The 21,974-nt window shown below is 37.5% G+C and overlaps 1 protein-coding gene across 15 annotated transcripts in view; it reads left to right on the top strand.

Moving 5' to 3' along the window:
• The first annotated feature begins 257 nt into the window (after positions 1-257).
• SYCP2 (synaptonemal complex protein 2) overlaps positions 258-21,974 on the top strand; it is an 80,446-nt gene continuing 58,729 nt past the window's right edge. For 4 of the 15 annotated variants that reach the window (XM_044927822.1, XM_044927821.1, XM_044927816.1 and 1 more), the window contains exons 1-11: positions 1,463-1,607; positions 12,582-12,637; positions 13,526-13,669; positions 14,480-14,608; positions 15,385-15,489; positions 15,963-15,987; positions 18,655-18,740; positions 19,505-19,590; positions 19,860-19,894; positions 20,718-20,860; positions 20,942-20,994. In XM_044927822.1, coding sequence (XP_044783757.1) covers positions 12,614-12,637; positions 13,526-13,669; positions 14,480-14,608; positions 15,385-15,489; positions 15,963-15,987; positions 18,655-18,740; positions 19,505-19,590; positions 19,860-19,894; positions 20,718-20,860; positions 20,942-20,994 — 830 coding nt within the window. In that variant the 5' untranslated portion in view covers positions 1,463-1,607; positions 12,582-12,613. The other 11 variants (XM_044927818.1, XM_044927814.1, XM_044927819.1 and 8 more) reach the window with 11 other exon arrangements.

Raw genomic sequence — 21,974 nt, 5'->3', positions numbered from 1 at the left:
CTCAGCTGAAAAGAATGAAGCTCAGAAAGATTTCGGAGAAGGCAATGGCACCCCACTCCAGTACTCTTGCCTGGAGAATCCCACGGATGGAGGAGCCTGGTAGGCTGCAGTCCATGGGGTGGCTGAGGGTCGGACACGACTGAGCGACTTCACTTTCACTTTTCACTTTCATGCATTGGAGGAGGAAATGGCAACCCACTCCAGTGTTCTTGCCTGGAGAATCCCAGGGCCGGGGGAGCCTGGTGGGCTGCCGTCTATGGGGTCGCACAGAGTCGGACACGACTGAAGCAACTTAGCAGCAGCAGCAGCAGCAGCAGAGAGATTTAAGTAATTCACCTAAAGCTCCACTGCTGGTAAGTAGCAAGGTTAGCATTCAAACCCACTGCAATACCCACCTTCTCTCTGCCATTTGAGAAGACTCTCCCAGTAAGTTTGTTAAATTTAATTGAACGTCCATTCGGATTATGACTGATAAGGTTTTCCATCTAACATAATCTAAAGACCTATTTAAAAACATGTCAAATGAAATTAAATCAGTGATATTTTCTTCCATATGGTAGTGACGTTTACGACATAATCCCTTGGATTTTCTGAACAATAAAAAGGGCTCTAAACGTTTTTCTTCTACTAAAAAGTGGCAAGGTGAGGAGTCACTTTTTAATTTTTGACCTGCTTGTCTGCTGTAATTTGTGAATTCCCTGCCTAATTTACACCACAATCATCCATTGCTTTTATCATTTAAACTGATAATTTAAATTGAAATATTCTAAAATCCCTGGGGAAACACTTGATTCGCTCAGTGCCAAGCCTCAATGCTCTGTCCCCTAGGGGTCTGGGATTCAAGCTAGCGAGAGCACTCATTCACAGAACCTGCTTCTAGGAAACCCGCGCACGGCCTGGGCGGGGGGCGGGGCCGGGGCGAGGTGGGCGTAGCCTGGAGGGCGGGGCGGAGCGCGGTGGTCGGTGGAGGCTGATCAGGAGTGGTTCTGCTGCCCTCTGCTGGCCCTCAGCGTGGGCCTCTTTCAGGGAACTTTAACCACGCGTCCCCTCAGGTTCGTCTAGGGCCCTCGTGCCTCTGCGGTCCCGTCCAGCCTTCCCGGATAGGTGTGGGGACCCCGGCGGTCTCCGGCGCTTTTGGTCCTTCAGGTTCACGTTCTGCGGGGAGGGCAGGCCCGGTCGACCCCTCCAGCGCGTCCACACCACGGGAGGGAAGAGAGAGCAGAGGAAGGACGCTGGCGCCTCCCCTCGCGGCGAGGCCGCTGGGCGAGCGGGGTCAGGGGTCGGGGTCTGGCCTGCGTGCGGCCTCCCACTTACCTGAAGCCCCGAGCCGCTCCCACCTCGGCGCTCCCTTTCCGGCCTTAGGAGGTGCCTGCTCGGGTGTGAGGGGCGGGGCCTGTCCGGCGGCAGCGCTGATTGGACGTGGTGCCGAACCGCACGCGAAGCCGATTGGACGGGCGCTTCCCGCCCTCCCTTGGCCGCCTGAGGCGCAGAGGCGGTAACGGAGGCTCGGGGACTCGACGCCGGGTTGCAGCGAATCTAGGAGATCCACGCGGAGGCCTCTTCCAGCCGACAGATTGAGCTGGGTGCCCGGGAGGGCTTCCTTGACGGTGGGGCGCGTTAGGGGAGAGTTGCGGCGTCCGCCGGGCCTCCAGGGGCGGCGGAACTAGCAAACGGCCTCCTAACCGTTGAGGCGGAGCCGTTGAGGAAATGGCCGCAGTGGCGCAGCCAGGGGTGGGGGTGGGGTCGGCCTCTGGCGGGGCGTCGGGTAGGTGGTGAGGGCCACGCGTCAACGAGTCTCGGGGAGTGTGGTCGTGAGGGGCCGGCGGTGGCCTGGACCGCGCTGGTCTTGCTCGGGCAGCTGGTGTCCTGGACGGGGATGGAGGTCAGGGGCGGGGTGCCGCGCGGGCCCGCGGGCCCGGGGATGACCGCGAACGCGAGCACTGATCAGAATCAGAATATTGATGGTGACGAGAGTGGAGACGCTCGCGGGTCGGAGTTTCGGAACGGGCGCGGAAGCCGAGACTCTGGCCCCCTCCCGCCCCCACTGCTTAGCTTATGGGACGATGTAAATGCGCTCAGGGGTGGGGGGTGGGTGGGTGTGTGTGTGTGTGTGTGTGTGTGTGTGTGTGTGTACTGCCTCGCGGTAGCAGTGCACACACGTGTTTCCCCTCCCCCCGTCCCGCACCCATTCTTCGCGAGTGTGTTCTCCGTGTCCCCCCCTCTCCGGAGTGGGGTCGTGAAGTCCACGGTACCAGCAGAAGGGTGATGAGATGAGTCTGTGTGTTACGGTCTGGGGGTCACGGGCGATGCCATTTTGCAGCTGTTGGTGAAATAGCTTGTGTAACACTTGAGTCGTGTTGGGAAGAGTCCGGATTCACATTCAAAACTGTTAGTTTGCTCTGGTGGCTGAGGGGACTGTTCCATTGAGTTTGGGGAGGAAATGTGTGCCTCTGACAAGTTGTTGAGTGTTTTTTTAAACCTTAACCCTTTTATCGGCCTGCATATACACATTCATCCTGTAAGGCTTGCCTGTAACGCCAAACCTGCTTAGTTGACGCCCCCGCCCTCCCACACACACACGCACGCAGACTCTTGAAAAATTATTATTCCGTGCTAGGTCTCCTAGATCGTTCTGTTGTTCCTTGTTCTAGTGAATAGAACTTCAGAGCAATTTAAAGATATTTAAAATTGTTTACTCGTGATGGTAGAAAGAAGTGTATCGCTTTACCCTCGACTCAGCCTTTCCTCTCAGCTGCAAGTGTTTGTCATGTTTAATGGCTAGTACCCAATTTGGGGCTCTGTTAAAGTCAATTTGCATTCAGCCTTGGAAGGGAGGGAGGAGTTAACTGGATTGTTGAATTCAGTTTCCTTACTTAAAAAATCTTCCTGTGTAGATACTAATTAATTTTCCTTCCCCTTGAATGGTTTTTTGAACAAAAGTAGACTAGGAACTAAACCATCTCTTTAGCTTTGTGTGCCTCTTGGCCATAAGTAATTCCTCTGTGTTGTATTTCATGTCTCAGAGTACTTTGTAAATTACGTGTAAATTCGAATTCACATTGTTGTGGTTGTGATGCTGAAAAGTGTAAAATAATAGGCAGGTCTGCCCCAACAATTGCTGACAGTAGGGGAAAAGTACAAATAGAGCCCCTGAAATATTTTAAGTATTTAAACTTTTTAATTACATTTTCAAATTGTGAAATAAAATATTCTAGTCTTTAGTTTCAGACAGATACCTTCATTGCAACAAAACAGAAAAATGTGTATGAAGCTCTTATTTTTGAGTGTTGGCAAAAATATCAAAGATACTTGAATGCATTTATTATGGATATTTGATGGACTGAATTTTTTGAGAAGTATAATGACCTGTATAATTCATGAATTAGTATATATTTCACAAACTTTCATTTTAGTAAAATCAATAAATCAAGATTTTTACTGTGTTGTATTGACAGTATGATTGAAGGATTAAAACAACATGTAATTTTGTTCAAAATGTACTAATTTGAGTATATTTTCACCAAAAACATGATGTAAGTGTAAAAAATAGTGCAGTATTAAAATTTTCTTATAACTAAGGTAAATACAAATTATTAATGAACATTAATCATAATTTCTTCTAATAGCACTGATATTTTTAATAAATCTTATTAAATATTTTTCTTAAAAGTCACTATTCTTGTGTTTGCCCCCTGACTGTGCATAGTCCATATCATGTTCATGCAGTTTTCCAGATTTATGTAGAAACAAATTAAACAATAATGGGTTGCTTAGAAATACAAAATGTTTCTCTGGCACCATGTGCAACTGTTGCAAACACTGTGCACTTAGTTGCTAGTACTTCCAGAGCCACAAGTTAGAAAACAAAGAGAAGCAAGAAAATGGACCTTTGGCACGATTAGGAAGCAGCTTTTCCTTATGCAAGAATCAACTAGTTTTGCTCTACCAGAGAAAGAATTTGACAGTTGACTGATGTCTTTTTCTCTTACCTGAGCACTTGGGCTGCTCAGGTTTTATCTCCTTTCTGAAGCAGGGACTAAAATGTCAGTATCAGCACAACCTGCAGTCTTCTCTGCATTGTTTCAGCTTCTCCCTCACCCCCACCCCAAGTCCCTTAAACTTATTGTTATGTAAGATTTCGAACATACAGAATAAACAGACTAATGTAATTAACTGCAGTCCCTTCCTTTAATTTTTATTTTTATAATATTTATTTATTTTTGTCTGCACTAGGTCTTCTGCTGCTGTGTAGACTTTGTCCAGTTGCCATGCTCAGGCTTCTCATTGCAGTGGCTTCTCTTGTTGCAGAGCACTGGCCCTAGGGTGCACGAGGACTCAGTGCTTGTGGCTCACGAGCTTAGTTGTCCTTCAGCATGTGGAATCTTCCCAGACTAGGGGTTGAACCTGTATCCCCTGAATTGGCAGGCAGATTCATAAGCCCTGAACCACCAGGGAAGTCCTATCCCCTTCTATTAAAGACATAGGCAAGGGGAGTGTTTCTTGGGGGCTTCAAGGGTATGAGTTGTGAGAGTGAATGTGTTCATGGTTATAGAACTTGCTGGGTCAGTACTGAGTACTGGATTCTGAGTAAATAAGAATCCTTAATCCTCTCTTAAATAGAGAGTCCTTAATTTGTGTGTGTGAGAGAGAGACAATGATACACAAAAAGTTCGAATCTATTACTTTTTATGCTTTGTGCTTTTTATTTCAGATTTTTTCACCATTCAAAGTCATAGAGATCCTCCTGAGTTTCCTTCTAATGGTTTTTAAACATTTTGATTTTAGTAAATTCATTGTTTATTTTGTGAATGATGAATGGGGGAGGCAAGGGCCTAATTTTATTTTTTATATTTTGAGTTAGTTTTCCCAATGTCATTTTGGGCATTTGGGGTATTTATTGACTAATTTACATTTGTTATTAGCAAAACCTTCTTACTCATATATGAAGTTCAAATATACGCTTGGATATGCATTTGGATTCTCTTGGTTATTGATCCATTTGTTTATTTCCTATTTTTAGTATGGTTTTTTTTTGTAATTGTGACTTTGTAATGTATTTTGATAGCAAAGAGGATGATTCTTCCATTTATTTTTAAATAGTACTTTTGTTCATAGAATTCTAGCTTGCCGTTTTTCTTTAAGAACTTTTTAGTTTCTTTCCTTGTAGTGTTCTTGTCTGGCTTTGGTATCAGAATAAGCCTGGCTAATGAAATAAGTTTGGAAGTATTCCTTTCTCTTCTGTTTTTTTGGAAGAGTTTGATGGTAGAATTCACTGGCGAAGCGGTCTGGTCCTGGACCTTTCTTTTTTTTGGCTGTGCCGGGTCTTGATTACTATGAGGGCTTTTCTCTAGTTGCAGTGAGTGGGGGCTACTCTGTAGTTGCGGTGCACAGGCTTCTCGTTGTGGTGGCGTCTCTTATTGCTGAGCATGGGCTCTAGGGCACACAGGTTCAGTAGTTGCAGTGTGAGGGCTCAATAAGTGTGGTTCCCAGGCTCTAGAGTTCAGGCTTGATAGTTGTGACACATGGGCTTTGTTGCTCCGTGGCATGTGGGATCTTCCCAGGCTAGGGATTGAGCCCTGGTCTCCTGCCTTGACAAATGGATTCTTTACCACTGAGTCACCAGGGAAGCCCCCTGGACGTCTCTTGTTGGGAGGTTTTCAATTACTGATTCAATTTCTTTACTAATAATTGATCTGTTCAGATTGTTTCTTCATAACTCAGTCTTGACAGGTTGTATGTATTTCTTATTGGTTCCATTTTTTTCTAGGTTATTCAGTTTGTGGTCCAAAAAGATGCTTGATGTGGTTTCAGTCTTCTTAAATTTATTAAGATTTGTTTTATGGCCTAATATATGATCTATCCTGGAGAGTATTCTATGTGTGCTTGAGATGAATGTGTGTTCTACTGCTGTTCTACAGGCATTCCATATAGGTCTGTTAGATCCGTCTATCTAATGTGTAGTTGAAGTCCAATCTTAGAGCACTTTGAAGAAGTTATTATTCTGTCTTCTGGCTTTCATAGTTTCTGTCGGTCAGCTACTAGTCTTATTGATGCTGCTTAAAAATAACCTTTTTACTCTCTGACAGCAGTTTGTTTTTTTATTTTGAACTTTAATTTTTAGCAGTTTTCTGTGTTACCCCAGGTTTGGTTTTTTTTTTTTTTTTTTTTCCTTTGCTGGGATTCATGGGGTTTTTTGAATCTATTGTTTGATGCATTTTGTTGGTTTGGGGAATCTGTCAGTCATCATATCTTAGGTATTGATTCTGTCACATTCACAATCTTTCCTGGATTTATAGTTACACATACATGGGGCTTAATAACTTATCCTGTGTTCTTGATCTGACTTCTGATTCTCGCCATCCCCCCCACCCCCGCCATATTTTTGTCTCTGCTTCATTCTGGATATATTCTTCTGGTACCACTTCATTTCTCAAACTTTTACTTCATCTCTGTCTAATTTGCTATTAAAACTATCCATTTTATTCTTTCTTAATAATCTTGTTATTGACTATTTTTGTTTCTAGAATTATTTGGTCTTTTGTTCAGATTTCCCTGGACTTCCTTATCTCCCACCCCAGTTTCCAGTTCTCTGCCACCATTCTCAGTCTTACAATCATTATGTACATAGTACTCAGTTATTTTGAAGTATTTTTTCTGATAACTAACAACTGGAGGTCCTGTGGGTCTCTCTTTTGGCCAGTTCTTTCACCTTTTAATTAATTCATCCAAGTCTATGAATTGCACTTTAAGTATTAGTTGCATCCTATAAATCTTTGTATCCTTTAGGTTTTTGTATGTTAATGTTTTCTTAGTCACTTAAACATTTTGTCACTTCTGTTTTTTAATATCCCATGGACTATTCAAATATATGTGTTTAAGTTTCTGAATAGATAGGAAGTTTGAAGCTGCCTTTGCAGCTGATTTCTAAATTTATTGCATTGTGAAAACATAATCTGTTATGTTTATTCTTTTGCATGCATTGTGTTTTGTTTTTGCTGTGGTGACTTAAGATTTTCTCTTTTATTCTTATTCAGAAATGTCCTTACAATGTGTCTAGACGTAATTTTTCTTATTTATCTTGAATTTCATGGAATCTTACAATTTGTGGATGTTTGTGTTTGTTTGGGGAATGTTCTTAGCTATTATTCAACTGTTGCCATCCCTCTGTTCTTTTTTGTTTTAAAATTTTTCTAGGTTTCTTAAAGAATAGATATTGGGATGTATGCATCTGTTCTTCTTATCTCAACTTTTTATTCTATACTTCCTTTGTGATATTCGATGGTACCCTCCACTTTGTCTTTTTATTCCAAGGAATGTTCCCTCCTGAAGCTTTCAGGCCTGTGGTGATAGTGGTAGTGGTGAATGCTCAGGGTTCTCTAGCCTATGCTGTTCCCGTTATGGTTCCTTATTAATCTCCCTGTTGGTTGCTGACCTCCAATACTTACTTCTTACCTCCATAATTGCATTACTACAGGCTAAATTTTCATTCTCTGTGATGGCCTGGGGAGAATGAGAAAGAGAGTGAAGCCAGGTAGAAAATAGGGACACTCCTTCTTGGGAAGTGGGAAAGCAAACTGTGGGTCCCTGCATTTCCAGTATTTTACAGGCAAAATGGTAAAACAACTGCCCACTATTTAGAGATCTTGGAATGAATCATTGCTGGTATTCTGGAATTCCCAGAAAGCCACAGACCTAGAATCACCCATTTAGTATTTAAGCTACAATAGACAAAACTAGATGGGGCAAGACCACAGTAGGCCCTGGATAGACTTGTATGGAGCGTCTGGACACTAGCTACTTATTTGCAAAGACTGGTAATTTCTTGGTAATTTCACTTTCCTCACAACAGCCCAAACCTACCTTTCACTGATCCCTAGTTTTGGACCCTACCTACCTACATTTTAGTGTGAATTTACTTTTAAAAGGTTAAATAAATATAAATTGCAAATAAAACTGAAGTTTCCCTTCAACAAATAGCTGATCACAGTTTTGTGCAACTCTCTATTCTTTTTCCTCAATAAGCTGACAAATAGTCAAACTGTCCTAAGTGGTGTAAGTGAATGTCTCTATATACACACAGGTGGATGCACACGATTGTGTGTATACTTAAATTGTACCTAGAGATAATTGTAAATAATATAAAATTTCTTTTTTCATGTAAGTGGCATTACGCTGTATTTATCATCGGGCAGCATGTTTTTTAATCACTAAAACTGTTTGCAGATATCTAAAATTCGGGTTTATTGTGTTCACAAAATTGATTATTATATGCCACATTATATTTATTCATTCCTTGCCCCCTCTCCCATTCCCAGCATTGGTCTAGGTGCTTTTGAGTTTTCCCACTCAGAATGATGCCAGAGAATATTCAAACTATCGCACAATTGCACTCATCTCACATGCTAGCAAAGTAATGCTCAAAATTCTCCAAGCCAGGCTTCAACAGTACATGGACCATGAACTTCCAGATGTTCAAGCTTATTTAGAATAGGAGAGTAACCAGAGATCAAGTTGCCAACATCCGCTGGCTCATCGGAAAAGTAAGAGAGTTCCAGAAAACATCTAACTCTGCTTTATCGACTATGCCAAAGCCTTTGACTGTGTGAATCACAACAAATTGGACAATTCTTAAAGAGATGGGAATACCAGGCCACCTGTACCTGCCTCCTGAGAAATCTGTATGCAGGTCAAGAAGCAACAGTTAGAACCTGGATCAACAGACTGGTTCCAAATTGGGAAAGGAGTACATCAAGGCTGTATATTGTCACCCAGCTATATGCAAAGTACATCATGCAGAATGCCGGGATGGATGAAGCATAAGCTGGAATCAAGATTTCCGGGAAAAATATCAATAACTTCAGATATGCAGATGATACCACCCTTATGCAGAAAGCGAAGAGGAACTAAAGAGCCTTTTGATGAAAGTGAAAGAGAAGAGTGAAAAAGTTGGCTTAAAACTAAATATTCAGAAAACTAAGATCACAGCATCCGGTCGTATCACTTCATGGCAAATAGATGGGGAAACAATGGAAAGAGTGAGAGACTTTATTTTTGGGGGGCTCCAAAATCACTGCAGATGGAGACTGCAGCCATGAAATTAAAAGACCCTTGCTCCTTGGAAGAAAAGCAATGACAAACCTAGACAGCATATTAAAAAGTAGAGACATTACTTTGCCAACAAGGATCTGTCTAGTCAAAGCTGTGGTTTTTTCCAGTAGTCATGTATGGATGTGAGAGTTGGACTATAAAGAAAGCAAGCACCAAAGAATTGATGCTTTTGAAGTGTGGTATTGAGAAGACTCTTGAGAGTCCCTTGGACTGTAAGGAGATTAAACCAGTCAATCTTTTAGGAAATCAGTCCTGAATATTGCTTGGAAGCACTGATGCTGAAGCTTCAACTCCAATACTTTGGCCCCCGGATTTGAAGAACAGACTCATTGGAAAAGACCCTAATGCTGGGAAAGATTGAAGGCAGGAGGAGAAGGGGATGACAGAGGATGAGATGGTTGGATGGCATCACTGTCTCAATGAACATGAGTTTGAGTAAGCTCCGGGAGTTGGTGATGGACAGGGAAGCCTGGTGTGCTGCAGTCCATGGAATCGCAAAGCATCAGACACAACTGAGTGAAGTGAACTCAAAACAATGCTGCAAAAACGTGTTTAAACTTGTCTCCTTATGCACGTGAAATAAATGTTTTTCTGGGGATCAGGTGTTTTTCCCCTCTAGAGTTAATCTTTGGAAATGCAGGAGATATTTTTATTATTTTTTTTTTTACACATCCCTTTTTGTATGCCTATTATGTATGTTCTCATTGGCACTTAAATGTCTTTCCTGGCATGTCTGCTAGAAAGTAGGCTGACTAGTGTCTTTTGTGGTTTAAAGATAGACAGTCCTATATTCCTCTTGGTTTACTTAATTAACTGCCCTCTACATTGGATTTCTTGTGATTCTATTATAAACCTGTTCATGGTACTGATTAAAGTTGTTCTATTCATGATGTCTAGAAAAGATCTTTTCTAGATTGTTTTTATTTCTTTTCCTTTATAGGACTAACCTCCAAACCTCCAAGTTGCATTTGGAAATGTTAGATGCTTTTGTTAAGATGATGCTTAATGTAAGCATGTTGCTTCCTATAAGGGTGTTGCTTACTGTTTCCATTTTCCTTTGAAGGGAAAATGTGCTTAGATTATCTTTTCCTTCTTTCATTGCAGATTTGTATATTCTTGTATATACTATTCTTTGGCAATATACTTGCATATACTTCCCTTCTAAAATATTGTATTACTAGCTTAAATTTCTTTTTTGGGTGTTAGTTCTAAAAGGTCTTGTAGGTCTTCATAGAACCGTTCAACTTCAGCTTCTTTAGCGTTGCTGGTTGGGGCATAGACTTGGATTACTGTGATATTGAATGGTTTGCCTTGGAAACGAACAGAGATCATTCTGTCACTTTTGAGATTGCATCCAAGTACTGCATTTCAGACTCTTTTTGTTGACCATGATGGCTACTCCATTTCTTCTAAGGGATTCCTGCCCACAGTAGTAGATATAATGGTCATCTGAGTTAAATTCACCCATTCCAGTCCATTTTAGTTCACTGATTCCTAGAATGTCGATGTTCACTCTTGCCATCTCCTGTTTGACTACTTCCAATTTGCCTTGATTCATGGACCTGACATTCCAGGTTCCTATGCAGTATTGCTCTTTACAGCATCGGACCTTGCTTCTATCACCAGTCACATCCACAGCTGGGTATTCTTTTTGCTTTGGCTCCATCCCTTCATTCTTTCTGGAGTTATTTCTCCACTGATCTCCAGTAGCATATTGGGCACCTACTGACCTGGGGAGTTTCTCTTTCAGTATCCTATCATTTTGCCTTTTCATAGTGTTCATGGGGTTCTCAAGGCATGAATCCTGAAGTGGTTTGCCATTCCCTTCTCCAGTGGACCACATTCTGTCAGATCTCTCCACCATGACCTGCCTGTCTTGGGTGGCCCCACAGGGCATGGCTTAGTTTCATTGAGTTAGACAAGGCTGTGGTCCTAGTGTGATTAGATTGACTAGTTTTCTGCGATTATGGTTTCAGTGTGTCTGCCCTCTGATGCCCTCTTGCAACACCTACCATCTTACTTGGGTTTCTCTTACCTTGGACATGGGGTATCTCTTCAAGGCTGCTCCAGCAAAGCGCAGCCACTGCTTCTTACCTTGGACGAGGGGTATCTCCTCACCGCCGCCCCTCCTGACCTTGAACTTGGAGTAGCTCCTCTAGGCCCTCCTGCGCCCACGCAGTCACCGCTCCTTGGACGTGGGGTTGCTCCTCTCGGCCACCACCTCTAATCTCCGGCATCGGATAGCTCCTCCTGGCCGCCGCCCCTGGCCTTGGGCATGGGGTATCCTTTCGGCCATTCCTGCACCTTCACAGCCTGGCACTCTTGGCCACTGCCCCTGACCTCAGACGTGGGGTAGCTCCTCTTGGCCGCTGCTCCTGGGGCATGGGGTCCTCCCAGCTTCTGCCCCTGACCTCGGACGTGGGGTAGCTTCTCTCGGCCGCCTTGTGCGCCATCACAGCCTACCACGCCCATCACTTCATGGGAAATAGATGGGGAAACAGGGGAAACAGTGTCAGACTTTATTTTTGGGGGCTCCAAAATCACTACAGATGGTGACTGCAACCATGAAATTAAAAGACGCTTACTCCTTGGCAGGAAAGTTATGACCAACCTAGATAGCATATTCAAAAGCAGAGACATTACTTTGCCAACAAAGGTCCGTCTAGTCAAGGCTATGGTTTTTCCTGTGGTCATGTATGGATGTGAGAGTTGGACTGTGAAGAAGGCTGAGCGCCAAAGAATTGATGCTTTTGAACTGTGGTGTTGGAGAAGACTCTTGAGAGTCCCTTGGACTGCAAGGAGATCCAACCAGTCCATTCTGAAGGAGATCAGCCCTGGGATTTCTTTGGAAGGAATGATGCTAAAGCTGAAACTCCAGTACTTTGGCCACCTCATGCGAAGAGTTGACTCATTGGAAAAGACTCTGTTGCTGGGAGGGATTGGGGGCAGGAGAAAAGGGGACGACAGAGAATGAGATGGCTGGATGGCATCACCAACTCGATGGACGTGAGTTTGAGTGAACTCCAGGAGCTGGTGATGGACAGGGAGGCCTGGCGTGCTGCGATTCATGGGGTCTTAAAGAGTTGGACACGACTGAGCGACTGACCTGAACTGAGCTTAAATTTCATTTAGACATTAATTCAAGATTATTTTTCTTCCTGTTCCCAAAGTTGGAATCTTTGAGGGAGGTCCACATTTATATTCTTTCACTGACTAGTTTTGTTACCTTTTGGCAGGACTTTGACAGTTAAGTCATCTATCAAAAGACAAGGCTTAAATAAATGATCTTGAGGCTTCCTCCAGAAACTTCTTTGACAGAGTCAAATGAGTAATTTCATAAACAGTGAGGAACTTAAAGAGACAATATTTATTGCCTTTGGTATAAGCAGCAGTGCTTATTTATGTGTTTTAAGATTTTTAAACTGTAAACATATAGATTGCAAGACTCAGAAAGTATATGTTTTCTTTTATAGGTGTTTTGTTCAAGTTTTAAAGTTAAGTCAAAATGCCAATAAGACCAGATCTCCAGGTAGGTGGTCCTAGGCCAAAAGGAAGTATTTTAATTCCTAAAATCACTTTTTGTTTATTTATAGATATTAAATGCTATAGTTTTAGGAAAGATAAAACTTATTTGTTTCTATGAAACGGTCAAGAGTTAAATAATTTAAATAAAAATATTACCCTTTTATTTTTCAATAGATTTGTTTCCAGAAGCTTTAAGAATACAAAGTATTAAAGATTATTTATATATACCTTTTACATAGAAGTGAATTATGCATTGATTTATATATAACTTATGCCTGGATACTTTAGTGTTAAGGTTTAAAATTGTAAGATACTTACATTTAGGTCAGTCATATTACTGTATGAAAATTCCTTGTTAATGAGGTGTACTTTAATAGCAGGAATGGCAGACTTTGTAAAGCTTATAAATATAGAATATAATAATAAATTATGTGTGCATGTAATGCTTAAGTTAGTTTGGTTGGTATAGCTGCTAAAGAAGTGCTTTTACCTTCTTTATGCCTTTTTTTTTTTTACTATTAATATTTAAACCTCATGAAGAAGTTGACAGATATGTTAGGGTTTTATCCATGGTATTAAGGGTTAGTTACTATAAAGCTGATTTTTATTTCTTTCATTAACAGGTTTTTGTTTTTAACTTAATGATGACTTTTCAATAAGAGATATGAAGTGGAAATTATTAAAATACATTTTTCCTATATAGATATTGTTGTCAAAGAAACTTAATCTCTAATTTTGTTACTCCAAATTTAATAGTGGACAGTTAAATAAATTGTTTTATAAGCTCTTGAGAATTTTCAAATGTGAAAGCAATTCTTAAATTACTTGATTCCATAAGGTGACTAATGTTGGTTTTGATTCAGTATATGTGGTATTTTCTATATTTCTTCAGCAGTTGGAAAAATGCATTGATGATGCTTTAAGGAAAAATGATTTTAAACCTTTGAAAACACTTCTACAAATTGATATTTGTGAAGATGTGAAGATTAAATGCAGCAAACAGTTTTTCCACAAGTTAGATGACCTTATGTGCCGGGTAAATACTCATTTTCGTTGAATGATTGTTACGGTTATTAGATAGCACTCTACTTTTTATGAGGAGATTCTCCATTGGAAGAAATGAATAAAGAGGCTTCAGCAGGCTCACTTGTATAAATAAATGCTTGTTTCACCACTTGCTTTTTTGTATTTGTTTGAGGAGTACCAAATAACATGTTGGACTGTTGTTTTGTAAGCAGTATATACAAAAATCATGTTTACATAGTGTTACCATTATTAACTTTATTTAAACCGGAGGAGAATAGGGTACTTACTTGAGGTTTAAACAATGTGTTCTACCTTTTGAAAACCTATTAGCATATTAATCATGTAGTGTGGACAGTGCTTGTTGCTCGCAAAAATAAAACAAGTAAAAACAAAAATCATCTAAAATCTTGACTTGATTTATCGTATATAAAGTATTTTTATACTTTTATGCAAGTGATTATTGACAGTCTCCACCAGAATTTGATAATTGTTACAAATCTAAGATTAAAATTTCTTATATCCCTTAGTTAAATACATAGAACTTTTTAGAATGGAAGGTAACTGATTCATTTCCTCATAAGTATAAAGTTTCTTAAATTATATAATTCTGCATTTTTGTGCTGAGTTTGTTGTTCAGTGGCTGAGGGGCTGTAAGGAAGTCACCTTTTAAAGCCACACTTTTGTCCTTTGCGATATGGAGATTATGATAATGACTAACACTCAGGATTTATGAGGATTATATTAATAACATTCCTAGCATAATGCCAGTTCCATTTTATTTTGTATTTGCAAATGTTTAAATCTATGATTTGCATTTTAGGAGCTTAATAAAAGAAATATCCAAACTGTTTCAACCATTTTGGTTTCTTTTGGAAGATGTGGCAAAAATATCACTATACTGGGGCAAGCTGGACTTCTAACTATGATAAAACAAGGACTAGTCCAAAAGATAAGTATAGAATATGTAACATATTCATGTGAGGGAAATATGTTTCAAGCTGTGTTTTCTAATTAAGCGGTTCATAGTCTTGAAAAATAAATTTGGGAAATGTATATAAAACTTTGAGATAAGATATTTTTATAACCTGTGGTATATGTTAGAAAATTAAAGATCACAAGGAAACTATACAGGGTCCTTGATGATCATGTGAATGTAAGGTCCCAAAACTCCAAAAAGCCTTAACTTGCTTTATTTTCTCTCGCTCATCTTAGTCCTAGTCTAACTTTTATTTTTCTTTTTATATTGTTTATTATATTTCCCATTTTAAAATGTATTGATTTTTGTCCTTTTCATTCTTTGTTATATTCCCAGCAACAAGAACAGTCCCTAAAGCATAGCATGTACTCAGACATCTGAGTTCAATAATAAAAAAGTAATGCCAAAACTTTTCAAATAGTAACAATGACAAAATGATCTAATGTGTAATGATAATTTACTTTTTATCTATTGTATGAATGTTCATGAACTAAGAATTTGAAGAGAGTAATAAAGACTTTCGACTTGGAATTGGAACTTCATTCATCCCCATCTAAAAAATGGGGAACATATAGTGAGTTACCAAAAAGCAAAAACAGTGAAGATGTTTAAGAGCATAAACTTATTTTGATTCAATACTGGAATTTTTATTTTTAATGTTTGTTTTTAGGTTTACTGTTTCTATAAATACATTTTTAAAGTTATTAAGTGAATTCAAAGTGACTAATGTATACATTTCTTTTTTTTACATGGTTGCCTGGTTTGAAAAATCCAAGGAGATTATTCTGAGTCGGGGAAATTCAAAAGATGAAGCTGTTATAAATATGATAGAAGACATATTTGATCTTTTGATGGTAACAACCATATTGATTCACTGATGTTATGAAGCATGTATGTGTTCATTTAAAAACATTTGTGTTCTATGTGGCCTGAGATCAAAAGTCATTAACAGATTGGTTAGTGCATTTATCTGATTAATTAATTGGTTAATACATAAAAGTTAAATAATTTGCATGTGTTCATTTGAAAACAAATTGTGTTCTATATTATAAATATGATAGAAGACATATTTGATCTTTTGATGGTAACAACTGTATTGATTCACTGATGTTATGAAGCATGTATATGTTCATTTAAAAACATTTGTGTTCTATGTGATCTGAGATCAAAAGTCACTAACAGATTGGTTAGTGCATTTATCCTGATTAATTAGTTAATAATAAAATTTAAATAATTTTATGGTGAATTCAGAAGTAACCTATTTTAGTACTATTTTTAATGGTTTTTATTATAAGTAAGTTTTAAATATTATTCATTTTCTTCTCAGGTCATACATGACATCGATGATGAAGGTATAATAAACACTTTATTTTTATTGGAACAATAATTTGCTGTTAAAGTTCTGGTATAATTTTTCAACTCTTGTTGTGTTATCCTAACATTAGTAATTCATTACCTAATTCAGGGATCTACAAATATTTTCTGTAAAGAATTAGAAAATATTTTAGGCTTTGTGGGCCTAGAAAGAAATTGAGACTGTTACACAGGTACTTTATTTAACAAGAAAGAAAACACATTTCCACAGATGTTTTATTAATGCAACTCAAAGTATAATGGTGATTGAGTACAATGATTTTATAATACTAATAAGGAGAATAGCATTCTTTTTTGAGATGGTAACAGTGTCTCTTAATTAAGGTTCAGAGTTAGTATTTGCTGTTGTAAAAACTGATTGCAAGTCTTACTTATTCATGCTCATCTATAATGAGATTTTGTGTATATTACATTAGAAAATGTCTTTTCACACTCATGCAGATAATGCCAAATACTGATATCAATTCATGAACATGTATTTTAATTGAGCATAGTCATCACTTGGCAACATCTGTAGAATTAGGTTTTTTCCTTAATATTTGCATTGTATATTTATGTTATTATGTTATATATGTGTATATATGTATACAGTGTGTGTATATATATAGAGAGAGAGTATATATATATATGGAAAAAGTCTAATATTCTTTAATATTATTCTAATAATAATATTCTAATAATCTAATATTCTAAAGCATTCTAATAAATGCTTTCCAAGGGATGACTGTGCTTAATTAAAAGTCACGCTCAAGGTGGTTCAGATATCTGGTAAAGAATCTGCCTGCAATATGAGAGACCCAGGTTCAAGCCCTAGGTTGGGAAGATCTCCCCTGGAGAAGGAAATGGCAACCCATTCCAGTATTCTTGCCTAGAGAATTCCATGAACAGAGGAATCTGGTGGGCTACAGTCCATGGGGTCACAAAGAGTCAGACACAATTGTGCAACTAAGACTTACTTTTTTCTTAATGTTTACTTTTTAGAATGACATTGCACTGCAGATTAATCACTTTCAGTTGAAGGTTAGGTGGAAGCTCCTCAGTTGCACAGTTAAAATCAGTTTTGAAATATGGAAATTTCCTTTACACTTACATCAGCGTCCCAAAACGCTGCTGGGTCTGTAGTTGGAGTTTGGAAAAAGTTCATTACCTATGTTTCTGTTGGAAATGGAGATGTCATTTCTTGTCTTAGTTTTTGAAAGCCTCTTGTGATTCAGATGACCTTTGTTTCATTGAAATGACTTTACTGAAGTATAAGTATCTCATATAAGCACTATTTTTCCTTGGATTTGGGGGCTGAATTCATTAAGAAATCTTATCAACTCTGCAGCCCAAGCTAATTACCAAAGCCATTCATTCAGAGGTGGCTAATGATTGCTGAATTCCTAAGAATGAATGAGATTCACCTGAGACTACTAATTCAGTAAAACATCATACATTCGCATATTTCCACGGAGCACCTGCTGATGAATACAGCCATACAAAAAGGGACAGTGAGTTGGATTTGGTTTGTGGGCCATAGTTTGTCCTTGATCTAGTGAAATTTTTAGTAGGACAGGGAGAACGTAGAACATGTTACAACTCATCATCTCAACTTGTGTTTGGTAGTGCCTTGTACCTAACAATAAACTCAAGTTATTTTATCTCTGTGTTGGTTGGGGAAGAATTACCTAGGATTGGTAATTGAGGCTGGTGCATCTTTTATATTAATGAATGAAGGAACAGCTGTTTGCTGCCTTCAAAGCCAAAACGTTTTAAAAGATTGATTGCTCTTTATTTCAGTAGTAGTTAATGCTACGTTTTCATTTGTTTTTTGCACTTAACATAACAATCTAGTCTAAATTCTTCACTTTTTAGGGGAGAAAACAATCCTAAAGCACCAATGATTATGAAGTGATTCAACTAGTTTTTTTAAATAAATCATTTTATCTTTTCAGATAATTCAGTGATTTTTTTCTTCTTTCAATGTAGTCACTGTGAAATTGTGCATTTTCTGTTCCTATGTTGCCATTATTTAAAATTATTTCTTAAAAATTATGTCGTGAATTAGCATGGGGCAAATTCCTCTTAATTGGTATTAATAAAGCCTTGTCTTTTAAGAGACTAGGGTCAAATTTAGAAACAGGTAATGTTATTTAGATCTTCATGAGGAGGTATTAATGACCATTATGAAATTTTGGAGGTATGACTATAAATTATTGAGGCCAGTTTTTATAAAAACCTTAAAATAGAAGTTTCCAGTTTTGAACTATATTTATCCAAAACACTAATACTGCTTTAAGTGCCTAAAGGAGAAACTGGATCTGGGGTTATTCCCTTGCCAGAGTTCAGATCAGTCACATCTGTTGAATGATGTTTTTTCTTTTTTTTTTTTTTTTATTTATTTTAATTGGAGGCTAATTACTTTACAGTATTGTAGTGGTTTTTGCCATACATTGACATGAATCAGCCATGGGTGTGTACATGTGTTTTTTCAAAGTTACACAGCTGATTAGTGGCAGAACCAGGATTGAATTTCATGCTTCCTGGTGACCAGGGCAGTCTGCAGGCCTTCTTCTGAACTGAACTAGTATGTCCTTTCCATTCACTCATATAAGAAAAGGTTGTCCTTTAAAATACATATTTGTCAATAATTAACTTTTATTTAGGTAAAAGGCAAATAGTGGAAAGTTTCGTGCCTCAAATTTGTGCCCTGGTTATTGACTCAAGAGTGAATATTTGTATTCAGCAGGAGGTAAGCCATTATTTAGTTTTTCTTTTAAAAATTAAAGAGAAAGTAGAAACAATTTGGTAGCAATTTGTCACATTGAATAATTATTTTATCTTGGCACTGAATTATCATGTAGTGTATTTCTGTGGTCTTCATTCATTGCTTTGGAGAAGGAAATGGCAACCCACTCTGAAAAATCCCACAAACGGAATTCTTAACAGGCTATAGACCATGGGGCACAAGAGTCAGACACAACTTATGGTTTCAGGAGGAGAAATTCATTGCCTGACATGATGAATATATTATGTAAATATATATTGAACATTTATAACCATGTGGATTTATGTATATGGATATAGCTCATATGAAAATAAACTATACCATCTAGATATTAGTTCCTCAGTATTTACATGCTAAAAATAAAAATAATTTATAGTATATATTGATAATGCATATGTACATGTGTATAGTCATAAGAATAAATATTAATAAGATATTTTTTGCTTCCTTAGTTCTTATGATAGAGTAATAATGAACATGTCATACTGCAGAGTATGAGTGCTTTAAGCATAGGAATCATGGTATATTCTATTTTTGATATCCTTTGTTTTATATTTTCTTGTATTCACTATTTTATGCTTTATATTCTTTCCTCCACCCTTCATTCCTTGCATAAAATGCTGTGATTAAGAAAAAGAGGCTTCTAAATTTATGTACCTATCTCTGAAAACATATTAATGTTCCACTGAATATATAAAGTTAATGGATTCTCTTTTTTTCTTTTCTAGACTCTAAAAAAAATGAATGTGATGCTTGACAGAATGCCTCAAGATGCCAGGAAAATACTCTGTAACCAACAAATGTTAATTCTCATGTAATAATCTGTACTATATAGCTTTAATTAGTAGTTCAAGTCAAGAATTTAAAGGATGTTTTATAAGGCAAATAAGGCAACCATAAGTTGCATTAGTAATTAAAATTGGTCAACTGTTATAGGTTTCTAATATTGTATATGGGTATGTTTTCTGCCATAGTCTAATACTAATGAAATATAAGTTTTAGTGAAGTTTTTTACCCTAAACATATGAACTTTCTATTTAAGTGATATTTGTCCACTATATAACCTGCTGTTTTGATTCACAGGAGTAGTATGGGAGAAAGGATTTTAGATGCTGGAGGTAAGTATGTTTTTTCAAAATGCTCATATTTGAAGTTATTCCAAATTTATTAATAGAATATAATATTTGTCAAAATAATATAATGTGAAATTATATGAAAAATTATAAACTGTGCATAATCAAGCAGTTTTTATTTACGTTAATAAATAAAGGATAAATATCTGTGGAACTAAGAAAAGAAGTATGATAACAGGAGTTGTCAAATATAATTTGTGCCTAATAGTAGGTTTATGAATAATAACTTAATTTTCCAGGAGATTTTAATTCCTTTTGCTAAGAAATTTCTCAAATATATTTTATGAAATTAGGTTTAATATTCTTGGGATTGATTTGTTTGTAAATGATGTCTTTATTAAAATAACTGAAATTTTCTTTCCTAAGTTTCATATGAGAAAATTTTCATGTAGTGATTTACATATAGAACAAACCAGTGGCTTCAAGTACTTTAAAATAACTGTAAACATCGTGATATACAAAAGGAAAACAAAGATTACCTATGATTTATAGACTTGTCAGTTATTTTTACAATTCACAACTCTAATAATAATGGAATGATGGTATCTTTGCATATTTAGGAGTTTCTTTTAAATGTCCTTAAAATTTTTTGTTTTATTCCTTTTTTCTGTTGACAAACTTGACTTGTTGTTTGGGCTGTGTTCATGCCATGTAATGGTGGGATATTTTTAATCTATATGAAGAAAATGGTAAAAGATGAGTAAATTGCACTATGTTCCTTGTTTCTCTTGCTTGTTCTAACACCTTATGAAATATAGTTTCATAAACTTTAATTTTCATAATTTCAAATAATTAACTTTTTTTTAAGATTATGACTTGCAAGCGGGTATCATCGAAGCTTTATGTAGAATGACCACAGAAAAGCAAAGACGAGAACTGGCTTGTCAGTGGTTCTCAATGGATTTTATTGCTAATGCATTTAAAGGAATTAAAGACTCTGAATTTGAAACAGTAAGTAGTATAAAATAACAAATTAACAAGTTTTTTTTAATTACTGTGTTTTTTAAAAGCTCTCTCTTTTTTAAAAATTAGGATTGCAGGATATTTCTCAACCTTGTAAATGGCATGCTTGGAGACAAGAGAAGGTAAATTTAATGCAAAATACAACCATTTAATGATAAAAATAGAGCTCAAGAGGGGAGCACACAATGTTAGTCTGAAATAATCCTCCACTGGTCTTATTTTGCTTTGTACTTTTTGGAGGAAAAATACATTTTTAATTAACGTGAATAAATAAATTTTTCTAAGATTGGTTTACTGTATTTCAGAACTGTATATGCATTATAAATTTGGTGTTTAAGGAATAATAAAAGCCTAAATATAAATATTACTTGAGCTACCTCTATCCATATACTGCAATAAAAATGTATAGCAAATATAAATCATTTTCTTTTGTAGTTAACACTGTAAGGATGTTCTTTCTGAGGTTATTAAATCTCAAGAATGGTCTAGGTAATACAAATTTTTATCACTTTTGACAATGACATAGGAAGTATTTTTGTTGTGCAGTGCCTGGCACCTTATAAATGCTCAGGACACATTGGATGAATCAATTCACAATGAGTTTACCGACTACAGAGAAAAGATAGGGGGAAGGTTAAGTGCAAGGAGTCATACTATTTGAATTTGAATAATAGGTTCCCCTCTTCCTGTTCTAATGTTGGACAAGTTGTTTAATCTCACTTTGCTCAGTTTCCATAGCTATAAAATAAGAATACTAATAATATCTTCCCAACCCAGGGATAAAACCCACGTCTCCTGCATTGCAGGCAGATTCTTTACCATCTGAGCCATCAAGGAAGCCCACAATAATATCTACCCCATGTTTGTTGTGAAGATTAAGTGAGATAGCTATGTAAGTCCTTACAATAGTAATTGACCAAGAAAGTATTCATTGAATTCTGCCATTCTTATTAGCAGTATTATTCACTTCTACTCTTCCTGTCTAATCCTGTAGGAACTTCCATTATATTACTATAAGCTATATTGGGAATCTCTGCTCATAGTCAATAACATGAAAAGTAATTTGGTACAGTTAACTTTAGTCAAAATGGTAGGTTGAGTA

Source organism: Bubalus bubalis, chromosome 14, assembly GCF_019923935.1.
Source record: "Bubalus bubalis isolate 160015118507 breed Murrah chromosome 14, NDDB_SH_1, whole genome shotgun sequence".
NCBI classification, from domain to species: domain Eukaryota; kingdom Metazoa; phylum Chordata; class Mammalia; order Artiodactyla; family Bovidae; genus Bubalus; species Bubalus bubalis.
The sequence above is the reverse complement of the archived record's forward strand: the minus strand, read 5'-3'. Positions and strand labels throughout refer to the sequence as shown.